This window comes from Stenella coeruleoalba (assembly GCF_951394435.1).
Source record: "Stenella coeruleoalba genome assembly, chromosome: 4".
NCBI lineage: Eukaryota > Metazoa > Chordata > Mammalia > Artiodactyla > Delphinidae > Stenella > Stenella coeruleoalba.
Window position 1 is genome coordinate 126,841,147 of NC_137149.1, and position 23,292 is coordinate 126,864,438.

A 23,292-nucleotide genomic window follows, 5' to 3' on the forward strand; every position below is an offset into this window, starting at 1 on the left:
CAAATTTTTATTTATTTATACATGTATGGCTATATCCTGCCAAGCCAATCAGGCCAAATAAATAACAGCACCAAAACAATTTTTTTTAATAAAGTGATTTTATGCTCCTAATGAAGACTATCAAAAATAAGTCTGCTTCAACTATTAAGTATCAAATATTACTCACTCGCCAACTGACAGCAAGTTCTGTTTCTCATCCTTTTTTATTCGTGGGCGCCCTGGTTTCATCTTCAAAGGTGAGGTTGGAGTCTTCTGAGCAGCAGGCTGAATGAAATGTGCAAACAGCTCTGTCTGCTTTAATAAATATTCAAATCTATTTGCCCGGTCAGTTTGCTGCAAAAAATTTTAAAACACATTTTATCAGAATATTAATACAACTTCAGAAATCAAGGTTTCAACATGCCTCCACACAACAATCTCAGAAATTAAAAGGAACAAACTACTGCTATGGGTAACAACACAGATGAGCTTCAAAAGCATTATACTAAATGAAAGAAACCAAACATAAAAGACTACATACTATACGATCCAACTTATATGAAATTCTAAGCAGTGATTTCGTAGAAAGCAGATCTGAAGTGGCAAGGGGATGAGGGCAGGAGCAAAAGTTTTGGGGATCACAGAACTGTTCTACATCATGACTGTAAGGTGGTTAAATGACCGCATGTGTTTGCCAAAACTCACTGAATTACAAATATAAAACTACTGTGTGTCAATTATACTTCAATACAGTTGACGAAAAAATATCAAATAAAAAATCAAAAGACATTATGCAATACAAGTGTATTTATTCAGAAGGGGGAAAATGCATTGGTCATTCATCAGTTAGGCTGTTTTAAATTTTAAAAGGCTATAAGGCTTGAAAAACATCTATTAAGTTCATGAAATATTCATTAACCCAATGCAGTTCTTAATACCATTTCTTATTTTCATATCTAAGATCTACTGCTTTGAATGTTCCCTATTATCACACAAAGAGAATGGAAGAATTTAAACCAAAAAACATTTAAGATCTTGAAATGAAGTTTTTATAAAAATAAACAAGGGTGGGGCTTCCCTAGTGGCACAGCAGTTGAGAGTCTGCCTGCCGGTGCAGGGGACACGGGTTCGATCCCTGGTCTGGGAAGATCCCACATGCCGCAGAGCAGCTAGGCCCGTGAGCCACAAGTGCTGAGCCTGTGCGTCTGGAGCCTGTGCTCCTCAACAAGAGAGGCCGCGACACTGAGAGGCCTCAGCACCGCGATGAAGAGTGGCCCCCGCTCGTCGCAACTAGAGAAAGCCCTCGCACAGAAACGAAGACCCAACACAGCCTATCAATCAATCAATCAATCAATAAATAGAAATGCTGTAGAATTATTTAAAAAAAAAAACCCTTGGGGGTTAGTTCTGTGAAACACTGCATAAAATTTTAAAAAATAAAAATAAATAAACAAGGGAAATCGAGAGCCTTTAAGACAACAGACTTTTTACAGACACTCTAACAGTTTGGTTAAAAAAAGGAGAAACAAGAAGACAAGAGTTCAATAAACAGAGAAACCAGTTACTCAACTCAACATCTCTACCTATAAATGCTTAAAATGTCAATTTTAGAATGAATTCCAAAACAATATTTTACCTAGCAAACACCAGAGATACTCAAACATCGTAATGTTGTAAAAACTATGTATTTTTTAAAGGAAAACATAATTTTTTTAAATCATACCAAGGTAAAACTGAAGCCCAATTTGCTATCAGGAAGGCACAGGGTGACTGTTTCACTGGACCACAAATGTAGCCCAATCCATACAACTAACAACAGGTCAACATGTTTCTCCTTAGTAATGTTCTATAGATGACAAGCTTCAGTTGTTTGTTTCTGAAGACTAAAAAACTGTTTTAAAGTACTGAACTGAGATCCATATACATATATGTATTTTGCACAATTTCATTTCCTAATACATGTATAATAAAAGAAAAGCCAAGAACATGCAATGAGAAAGATGCTGCTACTTAAAAAAGACTATTATTGTTGCTATGTTTGGATCAAGATAAATAAGCTCTGGAAATAAATTCAGATAGGTCAGAGTCTAGATATTTTAAAGTAAAAGTACTCTACAGTATTCAAATCACTGAATATGTATTCTTCACTTCTTTAAAAACATTTTCAAATCAAAATTTTCTTCATAAATACCTATTCAATTCAAAAAATACTTCTGTGTGTCTACCAGAAAAGGTGTTTTGTTTCTTTAGGAAGTTTTCATTATAATCCAATATTGAAAACAGAAAATAGGTAAATTATGTAAGATTGTCAGAAAATGATGAATACTCAGAAGTAAAAATAAAGCAGAGTGATGGCAAGTGCAAGGAGCACTGAAATTTTAACCACGAAGATCAGGAAAATCCGAACAGAGGTAATGTTTCAACAGAGAAGGGAGGGGGTCCCCCCAATTCTTAGACCTTATCACACCTCTCTAATGCTCAAAAACCTTTAATGGCTCTAGATGTCTTAAGGTGGTTATTTTTTCAAAGTGTGGTTCATGATCCATCAGACCAAAAATATCCAAGATCTCTGTTCTCTGTTATCTTCTACAAGGTCAAGTTTGAGAACTACTGTCTTAAAGAATTAAATATAAGTTTCACCAGGGCCTTACAAAAGATTCCATAATTTCCAAAATTCTCTCTCGGTTACAAACTAGTTGCAAAAAACCAAGTTCAGAACACACAGAATAAGCTTTCAGTAGAACTGTGGCAAAGATTTGAGGGGAATAACAGGCAAAGACCTTGCTGCTTGAAAAAATGAGAAGGTTAAGATAAAAATGACTTGAAAAAAAAAAAAACAAAAAAAATTAAAAAAAATAAAGTAATTACATTTCAGCAGGAAAAAAAAATGACTTGAGATCTTAAAAGAGGGGTAAGGAAAATGAACCTATCTACAAAATAAAAACAGATTCACAGACATAGAGATCAGACTTGTGGTTGCCAATGGGGGGGAGGGGAGGAAGAGGGATGGACTGGGAATTTGGGGTTGGTAGATGCAAACTAGTACATTTAGAATGGATAAACAATAAGGTCCTACTCTTAGCACACAGAACTACATCCAATCTCCTGGGATAAACCATAATGGAAAAGAATATTAAAAAAAGAATGCATATATGTGTAAAACTGAGTCACTCTGCTGTACAGCACAGACTGGCACAACACTGTCAATCAACTACACCTCAATTAAAAAAAAAAGGTTTAAGGAGAAAAATCGCTTCCTAAAAATCAGAAACAATAGAATAAGATTAGGAACCTAAAAGGAATGAAGCATAAAATCAAATGGAAGATTAAAATCAATAGCCTTGGAAAAAGCTTCTTTCTCTGAGACAGAAGGAAACGACCAGGACAGTAGAAGCTATACATGCTTGGAAACAGAGAGGAAGTAAATTGATGATGGGCCTGCAATTCTTTGTGGAGGAAGACTGAAAATGAGGGTGTGGCAGAAAGGAGTAGAACACTTAATCAGAGTGGCAAAGTTTTAGAATGGCTAAATGGGATTGTTGAAAGCCAAAGACAGTAAAAACCATAAACTTATTCCGGTACCAGTCAGCGCTATTATTTTAGTTTTCTCAAGTAGTACTCAGCATCTTGGGTTCAAGAATGAAGAGTGGATATCAAGACTTACCTATGAATAGGATCTAGCAGATGATAAAGAAGTTGCTTGGAAGAAAACTGCTTCTCAAGATCATGATGTTGAAAAAGGAAATTAAACTAGGAGACTAAAAAATCTGTAGGAAGTGAGAAAAAATTTACAATAAAGGGAACCGTGAAGACAAGAAGCATTGTAAAGAACCATGAAAACCTCCATTATATAATCAGATTTGTGTTGTAAATATACTTTGCAAAAACACAAAGAGATGTGGAAGAAGCCAGAGCATCAGAAAGGAGCCAAATAAAGATGCCAACACAATTATTCATGCAACAGAAGAATACTGAACTAGGGTGATGAGGAAAAGATAAGAGAAATATTTATGAAGTTAAATTTGCCAAGACTATTAAAACTATGAGGTACTGTAACAGCTTGGGTATTTATTAAGAGAAAGTTTCATTCATTGAGATAATCCTAAGTGTAAGTGTGGGGTAGAGATAAGGAATTCAATTTTGGATACTCCTAAATAAGAGGTACCAAAGGAACTTAAATGTCCAACGAACAAATGAAAATGCAATGGTTGGAGGCATCTGAAGTATTCACTTAGAGATGGCAGATGAAAACCAGTGACAAGGATCAAACTGTCCAAGAACAAATGTTCAGAATGTAATGAGAAGGACAAAGGAATTAGTCAAGTAAATAGGATATCATCAAGGAAAAAAAGGTCTCTCAAGGCAAGAAAAAATTCTGTGGAGTGGTCAATGGTGTCAAACACAAGTGACAGCAAGGAAAATCAAACTACAATTAAGCCAAAGAACTGGCCATTAGAATCACTAGTACAGTGTTAATGACAGAATCTAAGTTGTGAAGCGTTAATGGAACGAATGGGAAAAGTAGAGCTGGAAATTATATCTTTTCCTTCAATTAAGTTTGACAGCAAAGAAAGGCAGCAGGACAGTTACAGATATACACATATATAAATGTAATAGAATTCATATAGAATAATACATCATTTCTACTTTACATATTGCAATATGTATTATGCACACTATATGTGTGTATACATATACACATGTGCATACTTTTACGATTTTGAAGCTATTTAAGAGATTCAGAAACATTTATTGATATTGAAGAGAAAGTCAAAGAACAAGGGGAAAGTAAGATTTGTTAAAATGTACTATGTGCCAGATATTGTTCTGGGTGCTGAAGACAGAAAGATGAAGACACTGTCCCCACTCTTAAGAAGCATACTGTGTTGTGTAGTGGTGTTATTATTACACCTGCTATTTTAACTTTTTAAGACTTCAAAACAATTAAATGAGTTTAATCCATACAAAGCACTTAGAACAGGGCCTGCTACATAATAATCATTCACTATTAGTCATTATTATTGAATCTAAATTTAAATTTAAAGCTCTTTGTAGGTACTGGTTAACTCAGGGTAAAATAAAGTTTCCTAAGAGGATATGAAACATGAGCTGGGTATTTTTCAAGTATAACATTCATATTCTCTTTTGTAAAGATCCCATCCATATTATAAGAAGGCTGTAGGCAAGGAGCATGTATTATTTCCTTTATAACCAGTAGAGTACAATGCCAGACACATGCAGAATAAACATTACCTTGAATAATTACTTCTCTGGTCTTTAACTCACCTCACTCCCAAATGCTAAATCTTAAAATATAAGGGGTGTTAGCATAACCCACATATTTACATAATATGTGAATTCATGCCATACTTCTATATTTGGTTTACACAGTCAAGTAAGTCAAGTAAGGTACAAAAGTTATAGTACTCCACGTTATACATATTTAAATTGGGTATCTGTGCTTCAATTTTGGTACACTTAATCACCTAATAAAAGCTGATATAAAACTCTTCATATGCCTAGAACATACCATTTTTTCTTCATAGGTAGGATCTGGTTCTTGGATTTCTTTTTGCTTTCCAGGAGACGCATCATCAAATACTTCCTGGTAGGAGGGAAAAATCATGGATTGTTCTTCAAGAATACTCAACACACCATTATTAGACTGATTTCTGCCCAAAACACATTCAAAGTAATACACTCCTGTCCCAAATTTCCCAGATACTTAAATAGCTGTCATCCTACCTGATAGGAAACCTTGATGAAAAATACCATGATGATAACAACTTATTTAATCCAAATATGTAAACTGCATGGCTATTGCCAAGACTGAAACACAAGATTATTATCTCCATCATCCCAGAACAAAATTACTTTCAGCAAATGTTTCATTTTCTAATCAAAAATTATGAAGCTAAATTCAACAGTATAAAATGTGAAGAAAATACGTTCCCTTTTAATCATAAAATTGCAGTATCTACTGTACTGCTACACAAATATACACCTGGAAAGCCGCATTAGTAACGGTGATTCCCATCTTCTGGAAAATTAAAAAATTTCATCATGCAGCCTAAAGTGAATACCCTTTAAGTACAATCTGATTCCTAAACTGGTAATAAATGTGCTATTTTTGCAAATTTATTCACCCTGACATTCAAAACGCCACAAACAACAAAATAACAGCAACAACTACACTGCAAAGTTCCACTCATCCATTAAAAGAACATAAGAAGAGCTGGTGAAAGTCTAATTTTCATTAATGATGTACTAATCTGTGTGTGTCAATACATACTGTAATAAAACTACCTGTGATTAAGAAGTTGGGGGGATGGGGCTGGTATAGCACTAAAATTAAGAGGTCAACTGACCCAAATTCAAGTCTAACTTCATTGCTAAGACCTGTAGGAACCTGTGTAACCTTAAGCTCATCACAAATCTCTGGTCTCCACAAGTAAAAATGACAAAGCCACCAACCTAGCCTACTTCACAAAATGGTAATGGGATACCATGGAAGGTCAAATACATACTAAAAAAATAAGATGTGCTTTCCAACAGCAGTCATTATTTCTTTCACAGTTTTAATTTAAAAAAAAAAAAAGGTTTGGATTTAGGACTCTTGAGGTCATATAGTTATTGGTATACAGTGTACCTACCTATCAGTCGAGTCAATACTGAGAAATGAGGATGAACAAAGACAGGCCCCCATCCACATTGCCAAAAAGATCACAATAATAAACAAAAAATGAGACTGCTTCTGTGACCTATCAGTACCAAGCAAAAAGAAAAAATTAACCTAATACATAGGAAAGCTAGCTAATATTTCTAGGAAAGTGGGCTCTGTCAGAAAATAAATGATTTTGGAAAAACCCAAATTAAAAGACCAAGAAAAGAAAAATCACATATAATGTGAAGGAAAAAATAAAAACTAAAACTAGTCAGTAAAAAGATTGATAAAATTACTGATGTTCCTATTCTAAGAAGGTAAAAATAACTAAGTCACTCTTCAATAAATGAAATCGTCAAACACCTTTTTTGTAAGAATATGAAAGGGCAAGATATTCGGGGAAAGGGTCAGTTTCAGAGCCAGATGTGGGTTCTACTTACCAGAAGACTCAATTTCCCCATCCGGCAAATAAAAATACCACTGACATCATTTGGTACTTGTTGTAACATTAATATTCATAGTTAAACTTTAATTCTACTTTAACTTAAAAATAGCAACTGAAAGCCAAAATATTTAGTTTAGGCTTTAAATTATTCTGCTTTCTGATGTTTCCGTAACACCTCTTGTGAGACTTTGGTTGTTATTCCAACAGTTGAATGACAGCCCCTTTTGAGAAGCTGAGGACAACTAAGGACAGCAATTTGCAGAGAACTGCATATTTACATACAATTGCTTTTAGTGTCAAACTTCAAACCCCCTTAAACCACGAAGCAGGAATCCAAGTTAACCCTGGGAATGCAAAAGAACCATTTAAAACCTGAAGAAAGAGAAAACAGGTAACACCAGATATGAATTTGAAACAAATCTCGTCACTGAAAACTACAGAACACCAGATGTCCTAATCCATCAAAACCCACCGTCACCTAAAAGTTCTTTGAAAAACTAGTAACATGTTACTTCACCCTAGATTAGACCGCTGTTGCCCAAATAAAACTACTGCGCCAAATGCTTCAATGGTAAACTGCGCTACCAATTCCTTATTAATCCTGCAGCAACGTTCGTTTTTAGAACAGTATTACCTTCGCTCAATCTGTCCAAGGATGGAAAACTCCCAGAAATCTTTGGGCTGCAACTATAAAATATCTCAAAACAGACTGAAGGCCAAGAATAAAATTTGGAAGGAGCAAGCAATCACTTTGTTCCCAGACATCGCAAAGCCTTGGAGCACACCCAAGAGACCCGCCTGGCAGTTCCCCAATCTTTCCACCCCCGCAGTACTGTCACCATCCCCTGGCCGGCCAGCCCCAGCCCAGAAGACAGGCTCGGCAGCGAAAAGTACCAATTTTCAAAAAAAAAGGCCAAGGTCCCCAAAGACGAATTGCGCTGGTCTGAAAGCCCCTGACTCACTAACTCATTCATCCATCCATCCATCCATCACTCCTCCCCAAATGAGATGGGGGTTCAAGACAGCTGCTGCCGCCTTGGTCAGTTCCCTCCCCATGGAACAGTGCCTGGGAGGAGCCTCCTCTCCCTCCAAGGGAGCAGCTGCGCCCCGCTTATCCCCACTGCGCCCTCGGCTATCCAGCTCTCGCCATTGTTTCTGCCCGGAACAGATACCTCCCCCGCAAGGACCGGGATGAAGAAAAGGAGGCCCAAGTCCTCAGAGGCGCTCCTTTTAAATGCCTTCCCCACCGCGCCCATCTACCCTCTTTCCTAAGGGGAAATCTCCCTCGCCTTCCCCCCAAGTTTAGTGGAAACTAAAATCGAGATTCAGAGATGGGCGAGGGAATTATGGGAGTCTAGCTTAAAAAAAAAAAGGTAGATCCCACTCGGCCTCAGTAATCAAGAACATGTGTCTAACAAGAGCGTTCGAGGGTTTGGCAAGGTTCGCCAAAGAGACAAATAATGTAAATGTGAGGTGCCAGAGATCCATTTGAGTCGGCTGGGATAGGCTAGGCGCAGGGCGCAAGGGTGAGAGCATCATTTCGGATCCACAGGGTCCGAGGCCGAGTCTGGGTGCACAGGGGTGAAGTTCGGCTCTGCGTCTCATCACTAACACAGAGGCGAGGGAACCAGTTCCTCCTCCCCATCCCGCCGTCTCCCCACGCCACGAGCCGCTCTCACCTCCATCTCAGAGTCCGCGGCGCCGGCGCTGGCCGCAGAGGCAGCCGCCTGGGCTGCGACGCCCTCGGGGCCGCCTTTGTTGCTGTTGTTGTTCCCGCTGCCGGCGGCCGAGGTTGCGGGCTTGGAAGGCGCGCTCTCGGGAGGCGGGGGTGGCGGAGGGTCGGCCGCGGACGACATGATGTTCCTCCTGCGTCACCCGCTGCTGCCAGAGGCCGGGCCCGGCAGAGATGAGGAGGAGGCCTAGGCCTGGGAGGCTACGTCGCAATGAGTTGGTGGAGGAGCGAGAGGACCACCCGAACGCCCCCTTCGCCGCGGCTCCGCGACGAGCCCTAGCCAGGCCCAGCAGCCTCCCCCTCTCGTCGTCCTCCTCTTCCGCCGGGCTCGGGGTTCCACCAGCGCTTTACCTCACGGCGGGAATCACGTCGACGAGAGTGGGCGGGGTCACCCGGGTCACTGAGGTCAGGAAGGCGGGCTGATTTACTGTAGGGCGGAGGGTTGAGGGAGAAGGAAAGGAAAGCGAAAGAGGGACCGGGAGCGCACAGTGACTTGGCCGCCTCCTCTTCTTCCTGTGGTAGATATCATCTATCTCGCCTGCATCCAGGTCTACTACCTACGCCACCGACTTTCAACACTCGCGAGATTGATAGTTGGCTAAATGACTGAGTTCCAGTTGCGCATGCGCATTCTCTCCTCCTCGCCCTTGGCCACTCCCCCTCCAGGGCCCCCAGCAAGCTCTAGGGCAAGGAGTGGGCGGGGCCTCAAGGGAGGGCTCGGACGCGTAGGTTTGTGCTTCCGCTCCCGGGCAAGACGCGAGTGCAATCCTACAGGCGTTCTTAACGGCACACGGTCCCCGGACGCCGCATCTCCTGTGGCTGGCAGCGATCGGCAGCACTCCCTGAAAATTTGCACAGGTTTTGCGCTGCCTACTGCAGCATGGAGGTCTGGGCAGGCCTTAACACTTTAACCGCCTTCGCTTATACGCGTGACGCCACTGTGTTGACGACGTTGTGGTTATTCCAGTTGACGTCTCACTGTTTTGTTGTCTAAGGAAGAGTGCCCGTTAGTGTGATTTTTTATTTTTCTGTCATCAGATGTTAGCTATATCAGTCATTTCTAAATTCCTTCTACTCTTCGGTGCAGAGTTAGGCGATATTTCCTCTGAATTTACATGCTGAAAGTAAGCAAACTGTGCCCACCACCATGTAAGTGAGAAACGTGAGTAATCAATAGATAAGAGGCGATGGGTTGTATCTTTTCCTCAACCACCAAATATTAAATTAAAATGTACATTCTTCTCTTCTTAAGAAATGTTACAACTATTCACCACTGGTTTGTACCCTGCCTTGCCCGCTCTTCAACACAGCCTGAGGGTCTTGCGCACCCATCTGCTGCAGATTTTAAGCGCAGCGTGTTCTATTCAGTAGCAAATCTGCACACTGCAATAAATTGCTATCTGCCCTGCACAGGCTCTTATTCATCTTTGTATCCCCATGTCCAGTATCTTATCAGTACGTATTGAATAAAGGAGACACACTTTTAAAGAGTTAAGGCTTGAGCAAACTGTTGATTATGTTGAATTTCAAACAGAAGGGATCTCCTATGAATATATAGGCTGCAAACTTTTAACCAATCGAGTGATAATTCTTTAATTGAGATCTGGAAAAATGTCCCCCAGCCCATTATAAATGCTATTTCTGAGACTATAAGGAACCGCCTAAGGATATATGAAAAGAAGAATACCTAAATGATGTTCATCACAGGCTTCGCATGTAATTGCAAAAAAACTAGCAATAGGCTAAGAGTCCAACATTGAAAGTATGATTTTAAAACTATTGTACACCCACAAAATGAACTATTCTTGACCTTTAACAACAATTAATGTAGAAGAATGTTTATTCTATAGTGTTAACTGAAAAGAAAATTTAGCAGTTCAAAAATATGAATAAAACTTTGGAAGGATAATCATAAAAGTATTGAAAGTGATTGTTGTTGGTGTATATTTCCTAATTCTTTTTTGTTTGTATTTTTTAATTTTTTCTAAAATGAATTTGTGTATTATTATATTGAGCAAACTTATTTTTAATATCTAAAAAATACTTTCACCAAAAATAGATTGTGTGGAAGGGTAAAAAGTTAGTGTCTAGGGGAGTAGCTGACATATAGACACTCCATAAATACTTATGAGAACTTCCCTGATGGCACAGTGGTTAAGACTCTGCGCTCCCAATGCAGGGGGCCTGGGTTCAGTCCCTGGTCAGGGAACTGGATCCCACATGCATGCCACAACTAAGAGTTCTCATGCCAAAGCTAAGGAACCAGACTGCCACAACTAAGACCCGGCGCAACCAAATAAATAAATATTTTTAAAAATAAAAATAAAATAAATACTTATGAGTAAATATTTATTTAATATTGACATTAAGTAGAAAGAATATAACATTTATTTAATATTCAGAGTATTTCTTCACCCTATAATGAAAGGTAAATATCTTGGGTCCTGATTTGGAAACCCTAAAAATATACTGAATATATAAATGGATGAAGCTTAAGTCTGACAATTTAAGAAAAACAAATAGCAAGAAAAACAATAAATAAAATTGCCTCCAAAATGACAACTGTCTTTTTTAACATACACATTTATATTGTGAGTGCGTTTCTCATATGAGCATATGAACGCTGTATGAGAATCTTGTGGGGAAAATTATAGAGAAAAGATACTTAAAGGAAAGGAGGAAGGGACTTCCCTGGTGGCACAGTGGTTAAAGAATCTGCCTGCCAGTGCAGGGGACATGGGTTCGAGCCCTGGTCTGGGAAGATCCCACATGCCGCGGAGCAACTAAGCCTGTGCACAACTACTGAACCTGTGCTCTAGAGCCCATGAATCACAACTACTGAGCCCGCATGCCTAGAGCCCGTGCTCCACAACAAGAGAAGCCCCCGTTTGCTGCAGCTAGAGGAAGACCGTGCAGCACCGAAGACCCAATGCAGCCAAAAAAAAAAAAAAAAGGAAGAAGAGAAAACAATGTTTGAATGTTTGAATCACTAATCTAGCAACAGGGACAGAGAAACCAATTTTGAGCAGGGTCTAGAAGCAGGGAGGAAGGGGAGAGAGGAGTTACAGAAAAGACAGGATGCCCGGAAATTGAGCTATAGGGACGTTAATTGAGTTAGGCAGATGGTAGTACTTATATGGTGGCCAAATGACAAAGGCCTGTTGTTCTTCAAATACTAAGAGGCTAAAACTAACAGCTAGTTCCGAAATTGATAGTATAACATAGGATTGGTATAGTGGCAAGAGAATAGGTTAGTGAGTCAGGCAAGCCTAGATTCCCATGCAGGCTCAAGAACTTAGTAGTTGTGTGAATGCAGGCAAGTTATCTAACTTCTCTGAAGTCAGTCTTTTCTCATCGTTTTGCTATTATATTATGCCGACTTTATGTTTGGATAACATTCTTATAATAATGTCATAAGAATTAAATGACATTTAATCATTTAATTGTAAAACACCCTAGTGTACATAGGGTGTTTAATACAGTGCCTGACATAGAGTGAGCTCTGGGTTCAAGTCTTGGGTATTCTAATCTTGAAGACTCATAAGCCTAAGGGTCAGCCTCTAGCTGTAGGAAGGGTAATCTAATTGTTTTTTAATAAGGAGGAGGGTAAAGGGAGTAGTGTCACGAAAACACTAGAAGGAATTACTACTTTAAACATGTTCCCAGATATAGAATACTACAATGTAAAATCATGTTAATCTCAAATATGCAAATGCATTTTGTTTACACCTAAAATTCCCTCTATTGGATTTAGTGTGCTGGAACAGCATGTTGTATGCTGAATAGAGTGGAGCAAAGAGATATTGCCAGAGGACAAAAGATGCCAAAGAGCCAGGACTCTCTCAACATTTTGGCCTTGAATGGTAACAGAAAGGATTTTATTAAGTTTATCAAAAGCAAAGTAGTAATGTTGAGGCTGTCTTCCTCACGTACTCATTTATTTTGTGAAAGCCTAGGAAAATAAAGTCTGACTACTACGTGACAACAATAAAACAGTGTTGAGTTTGTGAGTATCTTAAGAATGGGGATTTCCAACACTAGGTACCAATGATCACATATGTATCTTTTTCAGAATTCTCCTACTATTAAACAAAAACATTAAGTAAGGTTCCAATGCATCCCCCTCATATTTGGTCACCAACTCATATCAGTGGGTGACTTTGTGTCTGCTGGATGTTAATTCATGTATTTATGTAGTCATTTAAAATTACCTTTTTTTCCCCTACTATTTACAAGTTAAAAATTCGAGTCCTCTGTGCATTTCCTTCCTTGTGGAAGATATTTTCTTCTTTCTTGAATTGGCTCTAGGTAAAAAACTTCTTGGAACCCAAATATTATAATCCCAAATGAAATTTTAACCACCACTACTCCTGAAATATTTTCAAATGAATTAACTGTAGCCAAAGCTGTGGTTAAGAAATTTGGTGTTCCTTTGCTCAAAAGATTGAAAGTAAGAAGATGGGAAGATGTATCCCTCAAACGTTATTCAAATGAAAACAAGAGTGACTATATCATTATTAGGTAGACTTCAGAGCAAAGGAAATTACAAAGAGCAAAAACGTTACATAATGATGAAAGTGTCAGTTCACCAAGAAGACATAGCAATTTGAAACATGTATGCACCAAACAACAGAGCTGCAAAGTATCAGAAGCAATAACTGACAACTGAAATGAGAAATAAAAAATCCACAATTATAGGTGAAGACTATGGTATCTTTTAATAATTAATAGAACAACTAAGCAGAAAATCAGGAAAGATATAGAACTCAACGACTCCATCAACCAAGAGAATCTAATTAACGTTTATAGAACATTCCATACAGAAATAGAATACATACTTTTTGAGAACCTTCAGAAAATATACCAAGAGAAACCATAAAACAAACCTCAACAAATTTAAGAGAATTGAAATTATACAGTGTTCTTCAACCACAGTAGAATCAAACTAGGAATCAATAACCAAAAATTACATCTCCAAACTTAATGACACCCTTCTAAATAACCCATGGGTCAAAGAGGAGGTCTCAAGAGAAAAAGTACTTTGAACTGAATGAAAAATACAATATATCAAAATTTGTGGAAAACAGCTAAAGCGGTGCTGAAAAGAAAATTGTAGTACTAAATGCTTACATTCAGAAAAAAAGGAATAGTCTCAAATCTAAGATTCCATCTCAGAAGCCTAGAAGAAGAGCAAAATAAATCTGGAGTAAGCAGAAGAAAGGAAATAATAAAAGCAAGAGCAGGAATCATTGAAATTAAAATCAGAAAAACTTAGACAAAATAAAACAAAGAATTGGTTCTTTGACAGGATAAAATTGACGAACTGTTAGGAAAACTGACAAAGAAAAAAGATACAGATCACCAATATTAGGAATGAAACAGGACCTATGACTACTGACCCTGAAAACATCAAAAGGGTAAAAGGGAATACTACAAACATAAATTTGACAACTTAAATGAAATAGACTGCTTTTTTGAAAAATAAAATCTACCATAACTCAGACAATATGAAATAGATAATTTGAATAGCCTTATAACTATTTAGGAAATTAAATTCATAACCTAAAAACTCCCCAAAAGAAATCTCCAAGCCCAGATGGCTTTACTGGAGATTTCTACCATATATTTCTACACAATTCTACACAAATTCTACACAGTCTCCTCCATAAAAGAAGATACGGGCTTCCCTGGTGGTGCAGTGGTTGAGAGTCCGCCTGCCGATGCAAGGGACACGGGTGTGTGCCCCGGTCCGGGAAGATCCCACATGCCGCTGGGCCCGTGAGCCATGGCCGCTGAGCCTGCGCGTCCGGAGCCTGTGCTCCGCAACGGGAGAGGCCACAAGAGTGAGAGGCCCGCGTACCGCAAAAAAAAAAAAAAAAAAAAAGTAGATGCACTTTGCAAATCATTTTATGAAGCTACTGTAACCCTGATACCAAACCAAAGATGCTATATAAAAGAAAGAAAGACCAATATCCTTGATGAATATAGATGCAAAAATCCTTAACAAAATATTAGCAAGTACAATTATACAATGTATAAAAAGAATTGTGCACCCTGATTAAATAGGATTTATTCCAGAGATGCAAGAGTAGTTCAATATTTGAAAATTAATTAATATTATCTGCCATATTAACAGGTTAGAGAAGAAAACTCACATGATTATATCAAGCAAAGCAGAAAAATCATTTGACAAAATTTCAACATCCTTTCATGATAAAAACTCTCAGAAGAAGAAAAAGAGGGAGACTTCCTCCGTAAAGAGCATCTAAAATACCTACCGCTAACATGATGCTTAGTGAGACAATGTTTTTCCTCTAAGATCAGAAACAGGCAAGGATTCTGCTCACACCACTGATATTCAATACAGTGCTGGAAAGGAAATATAAAACTGTCCCTATTGGTCAATTACATGATTATTTACTAGATAATTCCAAGAAATCTACAAAAAATCCAAAGGCCTAATAAGTGAGTTCTGCAAGTTTTCAAGATATAAAATAAACATTCAAAAATCAACTCTATTTTAATAAACTAGCAATGAACATGTAGACTCAGTGCAAAGAGGCTTTTCAACAAACGGTCCTGGAGAAATGTCCACAGGAAGGAAAAAAAGGAACCTTGACCTAAATCTGACACTTTGTATAAAAATTAACTCAAAATGGATAGTAGATTTAATGTAAAACAGAAAACTATAAAATTTTGGAAAAAAATAGGAGAAAATGCTAAGGATCTAGGTCTGGGCATAGAGTTCTTAACATTTGACACCAAAAGCATGATCAATGGAAGGAAAAATTAATAAATTGAATCACGAAATTAAAAGCTTTTGCTCTATAAGAGACTGTCAAGAAGGTGAGATGACAAGCTACAGAGTGGGAGAAAATATTTACAAAACACATATCAGACAAAGGATGAGTGTCTAGAATATATAAAGAACTCTCAAAATTCAACAGGAAAAAAAGCAAACAGTCTATTTAGAACACTGGGAAAATAAATGAAGAGACATTTCACTGAGGAAGATATACAGATGGCAAATTAGCACATCAAAAGAGGTCAAAAGCATTAGCCATTAGAAAAATGCAAATTAAAACCACAATGAGATGTCACTTCATACCTAACAGAATGGCTAAAATTAAAAATAATGACAACGCCGAATGCCGGTGAGGATACCAATAAAATGAATCACTCACACGTTGCTGGTGGAAATGTGGTGCAAAGGAGTTTGTAGACCAAAAACCCTGAGAATGGCTGCTTCACGAAAAAATTATTTTCCTTGCAAAACAAAAGTAGGTACACAGTTGTATTTCTCTGAAACTATTGCTTTTAAGTATATGGTCTCAATCATTTGTATTAATAGTAACTTTTAACCAAAGTAACTTTTATTTTACAAAAACTACAGGGTAAGTAATTGTGAACTGTATGATATATGGCATTTTAGCAGACTAGCAAAGCTTATGAATACACGGAACACAGCTGTCTATAGCCACACACATCCTTTATAAGGCTTCTCACAGTGGCAAAAATAAGCACCTTCGTTAACAGACCCAAAGAAATACCCTCTTTGTAGCATTTAAAATACAAAACAAAAGCATATAAACTGAAAATCATGCTCAGTAATCAATGTTTCCATTCCATGATTTAGAAATATTGATAATTTAGGCATCCAGTGAACATCTGGGAATTAATTATATAAGCCTAAGGTTTTAAGTTACCTAAATAAATTATTTTCAATCTAACATACTATAAAATGTAACTTCTATTGAAAATCAGAATAATAATTCAATTTAGTTAAGCACAAATTTATATATTTTTAATCTTAAACATTAAGTGGAAGTAATGCTAGCTTATTTGATCAATAAGCCAGTATAAATTTAGGAAGGTCATTCCCAACTAGAGTAAAATGTAGGCTTGCATTATCCTTAACAGTGATAAATCAGAAAAGGCACAGCTGGATTTATTAAACCAAAATATTAAACTAGTTTTGTTTGCCAAAGATTCACCTATATTCTGTGAGCTTGGCTTCTTAAAAAGTCACTTGTTAGTTTTGCTAAGAATACTTTTCTTTCCTTTTAGATTCTAGCACATTTAAAGTATTAGAAGTTTATTTTCTGGGAATTTTAGGAATATTTAATCCATGTAAGTACTTATTGACCTCTGTTAGCCAATCAGAACAAGATCGCTTAATTTAAGAGTTTTAACCTATTCAGTCAATAACACCCTAAGATGGGAAAGCATTACACACTTACACAATGAAGAAACACAATGAAAAGTAAAGGTCTTTCTGAATTGCAGACCCACATAGAGAGCACTTACAGTTTCAATTCTAAGATTTCAGCCACAAGTCAAGCAAAAATAAACACAACATCACAATATGTCTCTGGTCCAGGTATTAAAGAGCTATTCTTCCTGGTGGTCAGAAAATTCTTAATTGAGTTGAACTCGAAATAGATAAACAGACAAACAAAAGACTAACAAGCCCAATACTCTTTTGTCTTTCACTCAGCAGGAAATAGATCTCTATAAAACACTAGTGCTTTTTTTTTTCTCTAAACTTCAGTTTATTCATCTTTAGTCAAGGCATATCACAATTATAAGCTAAGTGCAAGGATGAAAAGACATCAACATGCACCAGAGAGAGAAAAAAATGAATCAGAATCTTCATAGTCCTGGGGTATCTGTATCCTCTCCAAAGAGAATTATCTGTAGGTAACTCTACTGCACAGAGATGGTAGAGGACAACTATTTATTAGTGTAAGGTCTGTCACATAAAATATTCTTACCTAATTGGAGTTCTCATTTATTTCTCCAACTCTTCTTCTCAGATGGCCCACAAAAGCTTTGTTTAAAGTATATAAATTTACAGACATTTATCTGAACTGTCATTATGTATGACACTTCTGAGCATCAGCTTAAATTCTCACAATGAAGTTTCTGTTTTCCTAATGTGTAGTTTTGTAGTATGGGCATGTGAGAACAGCTATGAAAATTCAAGAGAGCATCTGTGACATTTTTAGTAAATTACTAGCTGAGAGTCTGCTCCAAGTCTGAAGTCTTGGTGTTTTAATAATTAAGTAATGGGGACTTTCCTGGTGATGCAGTAGTTAAGAATCTGCCTGCCAGACAGGAATAAAGACACAGATGTAGAGAATGGACTTGAGGACCTAGGGAGGGGGAAGGGTAAGCTAGGATGAAGTGAAAGAGTAGCATTGACATATATACACTACCAAATGTAAAACAGATAGCTAGTGGGAAGTAGCTGCATCGCATGGGGAGATCAGCTTGGTGCTTTGTGACCACCTAGAGGGGTGGGATAGGGAGAGTGGGAGGGAGATGCAAGAAGGAGGGGATATGGGGGATATATGTATACATATAGCTGATTCACTTTGTTATACAGCAGAAACTAACACAACATTGTAAAGCAATTATACTCCAATAAAAATGTTAAAAAAGGAAAAAAAAAGAATCCACCTGTCAATGCAGGGGACACGGGTTCGAGCCCTGGTCTGGGAAGATCCCATGTGCCGCAGAGCAACTAAGCCAGTGTGCCACAACTACTGAGCCTGCGCTCTAGAACCTGAGAGCCACAACTACTGAGGCCGCGTGCCACAACTACTGAAACCCGAGCCTAGAGCCCGTGCTCCACAACAAAGAGAAGCCACCACAATGAGAAGCCCATGCACCGCAACGAAGAGTAGCCCCCGCTCGCCCGCGTGCAGCAACGAAGATCCAACGCAGCCAAAAATAAATAAAATTTTTTTAAGTTGTATAAAAAAATTGGGTAACAATTATTTATAATTAGCTTATTAAATGTTAGCATTCAAATGCTTTTATTAAAATAACTTTATGAGATCTTATATGGTTTGTAGCCCTTGAATTTCAAGGAATTTAAAGAAAACACTAATTCTTTTAGAGAAATCACCAAATGGTCAAACTACAAAACCAAATCGCCAGTCATTGCTGCCACTAATAGAAAATAATTGATCAGATGCAAAAGAACCAAACCAAAACAAAATTAATAGGGAAATTAAAAATAGAAAAGCAGCAAATCTGCTGCTTTGGATTCACCTCTGAGAGCCAAGAAAAGACAGACATGGACTTAAACTCCCCATGAGGTGCACTTTTTCATGGCAAAGTTTACCTGGTCCTGTTAGGGGAATCCACTGGGCATCTTGGTGGAAGACTTTCAAAACGGTCTAAAAATTTTTTTCAAAAAAGTAAAATTATGACTCTCATACATATATGAAAAAGAATGCATATTAAATGTATGTTTTATTTAACTAGTTAATGAGGAAATTAATGCGATGTTACAACCAGTTCAAAGGAGAAGTCAAAAACGCATAAATTTATGAGAAGTAAAGGAATGGTGAATGTGCAAAGGAGGGAAAACCAGTTCCACAGTGGGGAAAGAAAGTCAAGTTACTCTCTGCTGAACAAGACAGTATTTGCATTGCTATAGGCAAGAATTATTTTGCATTTGTATCAGTTATTTGTGATTTAGAATTGTGAAATAACTGCTGCAGAATCAGAAAACCCGGAGGGTTGTCCTCTAGGCTTTAGACAAGTCATAGTTTTCATTGAAGCACATTTTTCCCTACACACCATTGCCCCTAATTATTATAAATACTTCTCATTTGGACTATCATGTAGCTTCCTAACTGGATAATTTTTCTTTATTCTACAATAAGTGGAAGAACTAAAATTCAACTGAAGTCCATGCTGGTAACCACTGTAGTATATATTTCTGTCATTCTCCTGCATGTCTCTCTAGAATGGCTTTCTCTACTTTCTCTTGGTTTCACTGCTCTTGATTAAGTACAATGTATGTGGTCTGCCAAGTTTCCAGTTGACTATGCATTGTAGTATCTCATGGATTACTATCCGTGTTTCAATTCCAAATTCCTGGTGTTGGGAGACGGATTAGCCCAGTTTAGATCAGGTGCTCATCTCAAGTTCATTTGGTGTTAATAGGGGTCGGGGCCACTAGATACCAATATAGTTACCTAGGACTACCTCTTGAGCAGGAGCCGGGATGGGAGGCAGGTTCTCTTAAAAGGAAGAGTTATAGATGCAAAACGTTGATTGGCATCTCCAGCATCTGTCTACAGTCTATTTGTGTCACAGAAGATTAATTTTTTTATTAAAAAATCTACTAATATTCCCATTCAAGCACTCTGATCCTTTTAATTTTCATCTGCAGTTTAAATTTAATCAAAGGTCAATTCTAAGCTCAATTGCATTGGAAATACATTCAGCTAAGTTGTATTTGAAGTATGTTTTTGTGAGAGCCGGGGGTTAATTTCATCCATTTGAAAATTAGATTCTTACCTCTTTAGGTAAGAATCATGAAAGGAGATATGAACTTAATATCTTATAAATTCTAAAAAATTCTTTCAGCTTTTGACTTCTCTCAAAATAGATGCTCTTCACAAGTGCTGAACTTAATCTTCTGTCCATAGTAAATGCCCCAGAGGGTATGTAAGTGGGGAAATCCTGTGACTTGGTTATGAGTCAGGAGACCCACTGAGTTGCATTCTTAAAATAGCACAACTTTTGGTTCTGCCCTCAGAAGATAGGCTACTTCAGAGCCTAGCTAGAGGAAGGAAGTAGAGATTTTGTAAGTCTCACATTCAGACATAAAAGAGAAGGACGGAAGTCAAAGGAGGCATCACCCATTTACTTACTATTTTGTAAGAGAATCAGGAATTAAAGAGCAGGGACCTTGACTTTGTAACAAGTTTGTAAGACTCTGTAACCTTTGCAGGCCACTCCTACTTGTCACTTTTGTCACTCCTTTTGGTGAGCACTTAAAATCAAAATTCTCTTACCATTGAATTTTCTTCTTCTACAGTTCTTTCAGTATTTTGAATTGATGTACCATGATATTTGGAAATAGATCGAATTTTAATTCTGGAGTTATAGTTAAATTCTCAATGAAGTAGTTATTTTCATTATGCTATAATTTCCATTATGAAACTGGTAAATCTTTTTTTTTTTTTTTTTTTTTGCGGTATGTGGGCCTCTCACTGTTGTGGCCTCTCCTGTTGCGGAGCACAGGCTCTGGACGCACAGGCTCAATGGCCATGGCTCATGGGCCCAGCCGCTCCACGGCATGTGGGATCTTCCCGGACCGGGGCACGAACCCGTGTCCCCTGCATCGGCAGGCGGACTCTCAACCACTGCGCCACCAGGGAAGCCCAAACTGGTAAATCTTATGCAACTTTGATTCCAACTCGATACCTTAAGGTGGAAATTGTGATTGTAATTGTATCTTCCAGCTGGTTGGCATTTTATTTACATATCGTGTTCATGCCCTTGTGGAAGCAGACACCAAGACAGGATCAGACATGCAAGAGATTGATTGGGGGAAACGTCTGTTAAGGATAAAAGGGGGAAGCAGAAGCGGGTATGGGGTATCTTCAGAGATGCAGGGCTAACACTTGTAAAGAAGAGGGGAACAATGGAGGACTGGGAGTGTCATGGAGTGTCATAGTTTCACGGTGGTGTTGGAGACCAGAATATCCACTCCAAAATATGCCTCTTTGGCATGAGGATTATTGTGAGCTGGAAGCAAATGAGAATCAACAGATGCAGAAAGAAGCCTTCCTGGAGCTAAAAGCAGAAACTTTTGAAAAATGAGGAATGTCATAACTCTCCTCTCCCAGGGAAGTTTTATAGCTATGAGGAAGATAGAAGGTTGGCACCCAGATGGATCTGCACAAACCTTACTACATCGCTTTCCCCCGTATATTTACCTTCCCACAGTTTACACCCCTTGAAAGCCTAAAACCTTGTCCTTTGCTTTGTCACTTCTCTACAAATTTATTGTTCTTTTGTGAAGATGCTATAGAAGCCTAAGTTCTAACTACCCCTTGAATTACTCTTCATTGAGGTTTCTCTTGCGTTATGTGCACTACACATTAATCAATTGTTTGGTTTTCTCTTGTAATCTTTTGTAAGTCTAATTTTGCAGGGCCTCAGCCAGAGAACCTAGGATGGTAGAAGGAAAAAGCATTTTTTTTCTTCCCTACCATGGCCACAAACATATATGATATGTTTTGGAGAGAGAAAGATGTACTTTTATTTTATTTTATTATAAATTTTATTTATTTACTTGTTTATTTTTTAGTTTTTTTTATTTTTGGCTGTGTTGGGTCTTCATCGCTGCGCGCGGGCTTTCTCTAGTTGCGGCGAGCGGGAGCTCCTCTTCGTTGTGGTGCACGGGCTCTAGGAGCACAGGCTTCAGTAGTTGTGGCACATGGGCTCAGTAGTTGTGGCTCGCGGACTCTAGAGCACAGGCTCAGTAGTTGTGGCACACAGGCTTAGTTGCTCCACGGCATGTGGGATCTTCCCCGACCAGGGATCGAACCCGTGACCCCTGCATTGGCAGGCGGATTCTTAACCACTGCACTACCAGGGAAGGCCCAGATGTACTTTTAATAAATTCATCTTCTAATTTTACTTAACTAATTTCAAATGATTTTATATACACATATGTACACATGCATACATATACACACACACGCAAACACACACTACACAATCTTCAGGGTAGACAAGACGTAAACTTAGGTCCTAGTACAGGTGTTTTACATGTGTTAACTTATTTGGCCTTCACATTAGCTCTTGTGAAATTGGTAATATTTGTCCCCATTTTGCAGAAAGAGAAACAGACATAGAAGGTAAAGTGGTTTGCACAGCACTGTACAGCCAATGTATGATACAGCAGATTAATTAGACCAAATTGCACTGGAGTAAAAGATGAAACCTATAGTTCGAGACTGGTAGCTTATTATGAGTGTGGAAATGAATGAAGACCACCCAAATGAGAACAAACAAAGTGACCATCACTTGTTCTAGGCAGAGTAGAAAATCTTTATAGTGGTATGCTCTGATTACAGATTGTGGGCGTGGAAAAGCTAGATGTGGACTAACTAGAAGCAGGCCATCTTATATACATGATCGGTTTGAAGAGCACATTTGGTTTTCTCTGGTTGGTCCTGAGTTTGAGGCAAAAAGTAGAGAAGTTGGCAGTCACTGACCAAGTTCTGATCATTCTGGGCAGATTGCCGTAGAGGCTTTTGTGGTTTAGCTTCTCAGGCTGGTTGCTACACAGGTTGTGGGTCAGAGTTCCATTGTCATATATGATCAGTTTGTGTATTCAGCCTCTCAAGAGGAAAAGAAGTCATCCAGTTTATCTGAACTCTGTTAATAATAGTTTGTTTCTATAAGGATAATGCTGATAAAATGCTATTTAGGCTACCTCACTATATATGCATGCAATGAGGTTCTCTGCAGAAAAAAGTTAGATAAGTACCACACACGAGATGTACATATACACATATATAAACACAATTGCAGAAGAAGGTTAATTCTAAAGAAAATCCAAAAGGTTAGTGCCTCCATTAGTTCCTATATTGCTGTTACCTGAGAAAGTCTTTTTTGTTTTTTTGGTTTTTTTTTTTAGCTGTGCCACGCAGC

The 23,292-nt window shown here is 38.1% G+C and overlaps 1 protein-coding gene across 1 annotated transcript in view; it reads right to left on the reverse strand.

Moving 5' to 3' along the window:
- Positions 1-9,402, reverse strand: part of SMARCA5 (SNF2 related chromatin remodeling ATPase 5) — a 47,498-nt gene extending 38,096 nt beyond the window's left edge. The window contains exons 1-3 of the mRNA XM_079920387.1: positions 8,768-9,402; positions 5,510-5,584; positions 167-333 (exon numbers count right to left, since the gene is read on the reverse strand). Of these exons, the coding sequence (XP_079776513.1) occupies positions 167-333; positions 5,510-5,584; positions 8,768-8,944 (419 nt within the window). The 5' untranslated portion in view covers positions 8,945-9,402. The remainder of the gene's footprint in view (positions 1-166; positions 334-5,509; positions 5,585-8,767) is intronic.
- Between the last annotated feature and the right edge of the window lie 13,890 nt (positions 9,403-23,292).